At 36.1% G+C, this 7500-nt stretch overlaps 2 protein-coding genes across 2 annotated transcripts in view; both read left to right on the forward strand.

Annotated features, from left to right (window-relative positions):
- The first annotated feature begins 3143 nt into the window (after nt 1-3143).
- On the forward strand, nt 3144-4212 carry LOC113809530 (pro-resilin-like). The gene is made up of 3 exons (XM_070116430.1): nt 3144-3251; nt 3680-3751; nt 3847-4212. Exons 1-3 carry the CDS (start codon nt 3240-3242, stop codon nt 4138-4140), a joined length of 378 nt encoding a protein of 125 aa, XP_069972531.1. The 5' UTR covers nt 3144-3239; the 3' UTR covers nt 4141-4212.
- Nucleotides 4213-6341: 2129 nt separating this feature from the next.
- LOC113809529 (pro-resilin-like) overlaps nt 6342-7500 on the forward strand; it is a 1290-nt gene continuing 131 nt past the window's right edge. The window contains exons 1-3 of the mRNA XM_027361165.2: nt 6342-6403; nt 7090-7161; nt 7266-7500. The exon at nt 7266-7500 is cut by the window's right edge and continues 131 nt beyond it. Coding sequence (XP_027216966.2) covers nt 6392-6403; nt 7090-7161; nt 7266-7500 — 319 coding nt within the window. The 5' untranslated portion in view covers nt 6342-6391. The remainder of the gene's footprint in view (nt 6404-7089; nt 7162-7265) is intronic.

A 7500-nucleotide genomic window follows, 5' to 3' on the forward strand; every position in this document is an offset into this window, starting at 1 on the left:
ACACAGGATCCGGGGAAGGCGTCAAGCAGAAGCCTAATCCTAAGTAAGATATAATCTCAGAAAAGCTATTTGTTTTTGTAAGGATAACTCCAGAAGTTAGATTGTAATGTCAAATAATTTGTGGAGGAGTTGTGCATATGTTTGTCATCGAGAGGCAGAGGATGGTCAGATATGCAAATGAATTAGATTGAACACCATCCCCTCAAAAAGAAAGAAAGAAAGAAAGAAAGAAAGAAAGGAAGAAAGAAAGAAAGAAAGAAAGAAAGAAAAAAAGGAAAAAAGAAAGAAAGAAAGAAAGAAAGAAAGAAAGAAAGAAAGAAAGAAAGAAAGAAAAAAAATAAAAGAAAGAAAAAAAGAAAAAATATATATATATATATATATATATATATATATATATATATATATATATATATATATATATATATATATATATATATATATGAACATATAATATAAATATCATGATGGTTTTGATCTTACTAAGCTTGTGTGGATTTTTCAGTCCTTAAGTAATCCACATTATGCTTCATCTGGTACGGATATCCTTTTAAGAAGCGGATGCAAAGAGGAAAAAAGCACGCACACACACACACACACACACACACACACACACACACACACACACACACACACACACACACACTCACACACACACACACACACACACACACACACACACACACACACACTCACACACACTCACACACACACACGCACGCACGCACACACACACACACACACAAACAATTATCACATATTTACATACAACAAGATGAACGTGAGCAAAATATGCGGTAATGGTGAGCCGTAGATCGACCCTCCCTGCCACTCCCGACCCAATAATTTTTTTTTTTTTTCCAACCCACAGCTGACTCCCGCTGCCCCGTGCAATATCCCGACGACCTAAAAAGGCGAAGTCTACTTTATCCGGAAAAATAGATTTGGGTATAAAAGGCGTGGAAAGACTTTCGCACCCTGCAGACATGACCTGACCTTCTCCCGCGGGGTCACGGCGGTTACCTGCGTGTGGCAATGAGCTCACCTGTTGAACCGACCAACTGATAATCTCGGGATCATGGAAGGTCCTTTCATCCAGACATTCTTTTGATTACGTTATGATACCATTTTTTTTTAATAGGATTTTTATTTTTTGTTTGTGACTGGTCATACTTTCTCCCAAATTTATGCACGATTATTGCTACATAAAATACGAAAAAATTGTCCAGAATTGCTATTAATGTCTGTTTTATCTGTACTTTACATCTTTTGGCGTTGTAGATATTGTAAGAATTATTGCTACCGCTATTACTGCTATAAGTAGTGTTATTACTGATTTTGTTATTCTCAATATTTGTTTTATTATTATTCCTGTGACTATTATCATTATCATCACCATAACTATTATCATTACGATTATTATCAGTATTATTGTTATGACTATCCTCCACCACATTATCATCATCAATGATTTTCAGCATTATCATTAAGATAACTGTTAGTGATATGCCGTCACTATTATTATTATTATTATCACTATTAGTACCATTATTAAGGTAGTTCCATTGCTAGTAATAATAATAATAACATTATTGCTATTACATATATTACTTTCATTATCATAAGTATTATCCCTATCATCATTATTATCGTTATTAGTATTGTATTTTTATCATTAACAATAATATCATTATCATTCTTCTTTATATTATCATTATCATTATCATTATTATTATCATTATTATTATTATTATTATCGTCATAAATAGTAAGATTAGCATTATTGTCCTTATGTTATTGTCATTAATATTACTAATATTACTGTTATCAATGTGGTCCTCATATTATAAACATTTTTGTGTATACAACCACCATCCTTATGATGACATTTTGTCACTGTAAACGTAAATGTTATTATCTGTTGTTATCATCTTTATGAATTGTTACAGTCGCTCCTGATATTTCGTTATCGTTGTTATCACTATTATTATGGTTATCATTCTAACCATCGTAGTTTGCTTGTCTATGAGTCTCGAGGTCTTCAGATTTTTAATTTATTGGTCTTTGACTTTGCGCGGTTAAGACCATGCTATGGATGAATAATAATAATAATGAATAAAGAAAACAGCTATTGGTCAAGTGAAAATCAGGTGGTCGTTTCTTTACAACCAGTCTCTCTCTCCTTCTCACTTTCTCTTTATTTATTTATTTATATATATATATATATATATATATATATATATATATATATATATATTTATGTGTGTGTGCGTGTGTGTGTGTGTGTGTGTGTGTGTGTGTGTGTGTGTGTGTGTGTGTGTGTGTGTGTGTGTGTGTGTGTGTGTGTGTGTGTGTGTGTGTGTGTGTGCGTGCGTTTGTGTATGTATAGCGAATGGAAAGAGGCATAAAAACTTGACTAAGGCCGGCGAAGAAAAGGAAATCATATGTGTGATGCAACACATCCTGACTGCCTACCTGCAAAGCACCAGGGGAGAAAAAAAGAGAGAAAGATAGAAGGGTGGATATTTACATGTGTGTGTGTGTATTTGTATATGCATGTTTTTATACACATGATAACAAACACGTATATATGGGTTACACTCTAAGCATGGCGTGTATAGAGAAAAAGATTACGAGGTATATGGATCGGTGCTTCAGTACTAATAAGGCAACCATAAAGCACCTTCCAACGGCATGTCATTAACACTCGAGAAAATCAATAATATATCAAAACAAAAATATAACCATAATGCATAATTAAGAACACATGCGTATGAATGTATACAACAGTTATATAGTTTTGTCATTCTGGGTATCAGAAGTATGAACATGATTAGCACCATTAAAAGCATCCCGAAAAATCAACTACTTAACAGACTATAAAAATCAGATGCTCAGTGTTCTCAATAACATCAACGACTAAATCAGATGCTCAGTGTTCTCAATAACATCAACGACTAAATCAGATGCTCAGTGTTCTCAATAACATCAACGACTAAATCAGATGCTCAGTGTTCTCAATAACATCAACGACGATCTATTTCTCTCGATATGATCCCAAGGTCGCGAAATGCCAGTGAGTCAGTCGGTGTTACTACAGGACGATAAAAACCCAGACCGTGACGCCCGCCCAGTGAGTGTTTGGGCGGGGGTGAGGGCGGGCGGTGTGTTTTACGGTGAAAGGTATATAACAGAAGCAGAACCTGACCAGGCATCATTCGAGCTAAGGATCTCTGAGCAACATGAACGCAAAGGTAAGGTAGTCAGTGAAATGTGTTAATTTTTAAAGTGATCTGTATTTTGTTACTAAGGTTTCGTTGTTTCTTATTCGTCTCTATTTTATATACATCATATGAACATCTTACCTGCTTTTCTTCATGATGAAAATATTTCTTGAAATAATATAGAATGTGGATTTGGAAATTATGATTGATAGTGTGTAAATGTTCTTAGTGTCCCTCACTGTCTTAACATATGTCGATACAAATAACAAATAACTTTTCATACATATTATCTCCAAAATGGATACTGTGACAAGGCAATATTTACATTTATTATAAATTTTCTACATTTAGAACCCGTTTATCTCAATCTTCCTTATAAAATATGTAAAGGAATAAGAAAGGTAAACAAGTGACGAAAGTTTTCGTCCTCTAACGTCACTATAATGCTTTGTTTTCAGTTCTTCCTCCTCTTGGTCGTGGTGGCATCGGCCGCTGCCCAAAGACGCCCTTATGCCTACCGTGCCCCTGAGGTGAGTGACGAGAATTTTAAAAATCAGTAGTGTTTCTGTACATTTTTTTTTGGATGATTTAAGTTCTCAATATGATACGAACGAATATATTCCAGTCGTCAGAGGAATCGTACGAGTCTACTGAAGCCAAGTACAACTTCCAATGGGCCGTCAGCGATGACTCCTCAAGCAACGAGTTCGGACACCAGGAGGCCCGTGACGGCGACGACACCCAAGGATCTTACTACGTGCAGCTCCCCGACGGCCGCCTGGAGACCGTCAAGTACTTCGTGGACGGCGACTCCGGCTACGTGGCCCAAGTCAGCTACGAGGGCGAGGCTCGTTACCCCGACTCGTCCGAGTCTTTTGAGTCTCGGGAGTACAGGCCAGCCAGGCCCGTCTACGGTTAAGGAGTGTTCCACGGCGATGTACATAGCTTGATATTTATTATGAAAATTCGTGAAGTAAACTTTTAGCTTAACTTTTGGGTATTTATTTTTCTGTTATATTGTAGCATTTTGGGAATATTCGGAATCACATGCACTTATACATGTGCATTTTTTTTTAAATGCTCATGTAATTTAAAGATACACAAATTGATATGTATCTGATATGAAAGGAGGTTAGTATACACAGGCCAGCCAGGCCCTTCTACGGTTAAGGAGTGTTCCACGACAATGTACATAGCCTAATATTTATGATGTTAATTCGTGAAGAAATAAACTTTAGGTCTATTCTCTGAGTAGATATTTTCCTATTACAGTGTGACACTCTGGTGGTATTCGGAATGCTATATGCATGATAAATTCACATATGCACTTTGCACATGTATACGCACATAAATATATCCTTGGAAGATAAGATATGTGATGATATATTATGGTTAAGTGGTGAGCAATAAGCCAGTTGTAAGATAAAGGAAAAACAACATTAAGAGAGAGGGAGAAGGAGGGGTGGGAGGAGTTGAAACGATGTTATGATTTATAATTCTTTCAAGTGATGCTAGTGATATGCAGTGAAAGAGGCAATAACGTAGAGACATGTTCACAAGCTTAGAGTATCTAAAAGAATTATTGGTATATATACCAAATAGTATATATGTACTACCAAGGATTAATTTTTACAATCTCTGAATGTTTTTATTAACATATCAATTACCGTCCTAAACAGAGTTTAATCTCTTAGTATTGAGATTTACATTAAAATATAATGTACTAAAATATAATAATACAATAAAGTTACATATTAAACGTGTTATCTGCCGTATTCCAATGCCTCATTCTGGATTCTTCAGTGATTGCTAAAGCGAAACTTGTTATATGACACTACAAATTATATAGCTAATTTAAGTTAATGATAAAAGTGAAATTCTGTTTTTTCTCATAATGGCAATTCTTATACACATGATATTTGTAAAAATTATGTTCCTACCAAAACTATCAATAATAGCAAATACGGTAGGGGTAACAAATAACAGCAACAGCAACAAAAACTAATAACAATAATACCGATCCTCAAAATGAAAATGGGAGGATGATGCATGCATTACCAGACGCACAACAAAAGCAGTTCCTATTGCCTTGGGCTTGGAATATTTATTCAGTGTAATCAGCTGGTGATTATAGCTATTAACGGACCCGGAGTCGCTCCAATTACAAAAAAGAAGCTCTGTACCTCCTGTAACTATCCTAATCATAAGAGCACCAAAGTTACCTTTTAATGACATTTGAGGTTGAATTATAATACAATTACTTTCTGTTATTTATCTACAGGGACGTTTTTTGTGTTAGAAGCTTTATATTCAGCTTTTGGTATTAATGTATTATCAACATTACTTTTATTGACATTATGGTAGAGTCTGTTCTTGGCAATGTTATCCATTATTGGCTTTAAGATAATCATCGAATATAAATGGTAAAGTTCGCCTTCTATTACGATGTGCGTGACAATCCCTCGTGCAACATCTTCGTTCATGAGATGTACTCTACAGAAGGTGGAAATGTCTACTTTCATTTCTGTTCAATACCATCGACTTTCAGCTTAATTACAAAAGCAAGTAACACTGAATTCATTCGTAGATATATATTGAAAAAAATAAAGAGAATACTATAGAAGCCTTTTTTTATGTTACAGAAGGACCAAGCTGATGCGTTTTTCATGGGCATGAGTCGAACCCATTCACATGGAAACTTTTATGATCCCCAGTCAAGCGAACTCCTATTTGAGCAAAAGCCCCTCCCCCTACCTCCCACACTAAAGCAAGATACACAAGTAAATACACACTGATAAATATATACACAGATATAAATATGCATGAACGTCCTTAGGCCTCCATAAAAGGCTGGGTGCTGTCAATTACTACCTTCGCCCACCTCGCACCTGGCGTATTTCATACATTACATCATTTAAAGTACGCACCCAAAACCTGTCAGTCAATCCATCAAACTCTAAAGACGTGACGTCTATTTCTTGTCTTTCATTTACCATCTCAAGGTCGACTCATGTCTGTGCATGTTACTTCAGAGGAAGAAAAAGCCTCAAGGAACGTGCGGAGCGAAGGAAGTCTTGAGGCGTAGGGCAGGGCGGGGTTTTAGGGCCAAAGGTATATAACGCAAGCAACGTCTGTCTGGCGATCATTCAGGCGAGAGATCTCCAAGCATCATGAACGCAAAGGTAGCTTGTTGCTAGTGACTGTACTCGAGCGAAACTTGTTATATAATTTATGTTGATATCTTATGATGGTAAATCAGTGTTGGTTGATTTTGGTCAATTAGACTTCTCAGTTCAGTTTATTGAATAATGGTTTGAAAAGTATTTCTTGACGGTAAATTTCCGATTTGGGTTTCATTATGAATGGACACACACGCAAATATATATTTATATATAGATAGGTACATATGTACACACACACACACACACACACACACACACACACACACACACACACACACACACACACACACACACACACACACACACATATATTACATATACATGGATACATTATATATATATATATATATATATATATATATATATATATATATATATATATACATATATATTACATATACATGGATACATTCTATATACATAGATACATTGCATATATATTCTATATATACATGAATGTATAAATATACATTTGTATATATGTGTATACCTGTATATATATATGCACATATGTATGAATATTAATATAACTAAGAAAATATATTTCTTAATCTTTTCGAATTAATTTAACACAAGATAAGTTCACGATTTAGACGCCAGTAAGTAGTCTTAATGGAAAAGTGAAACGAATGACGATTTTCATCATTCTCTAATGCCAATATAATGAATTAACGGTTTGCTTTCAGTTTTTCCTCCTCTTGGTAGTGGTGGCATCGGCCGCCGCCCAAAGACCACGGTATGCCTACCGTGCCCCTGGGGTGAGTGACAAGAAATTCTGAAAATCAGGAGAGTTTTTGAATATTGTTTTGTGGATGATTTTTGAGTTTAACTTCTAAATGTTATACGAACGAATATATTCCAGTCGTCCGAGGAATCGTACGAGTCTACTGAAGCCAAGTACAGCTTCAACTGGGCCGTCAGCGATGACTCCTCAAGCAACGAGTTCGGACACCAGGAGGCCCGTGACGGCGACGACACCCAAGGATCCTACTACGTGCAGCTCCCCGACGGCCGCCTGCAGACCGTCAAGTACTTCGTGGACGGCGACTCCGGCTACGTGGCCCAAGTCAGCTACGAGGGCGAGGCTCGTTACCCCG

Source organism: Penaeus vannamei, chromosome 39, assembly GCF_042767895.1.
Source record: "Penaeus vannamei isolate JL-2024 chromosome 39, ASM4276789v1, whole genome shotgun sequence".
NCBI classification, from domain to species: Eukaryota; Metazoa; Arthropoda; class Malacostraca; order Decapoda; family Penaeidae; genus Penaeus; species Penaeus vannamei.

What these genes read in the sequence shown, in the direction of transcription:
- LOC113809530 (XM_070116430.1), top strand. An exon ending in ATGCCTACCGTGCCCCTGAG is followed by an intron (nt 3,752 to 3,846) that starts GTGAGTGACGAG and finishes AATATATTCCAG; the next exon opens with TCGTCAGAGGAATCGTACGA.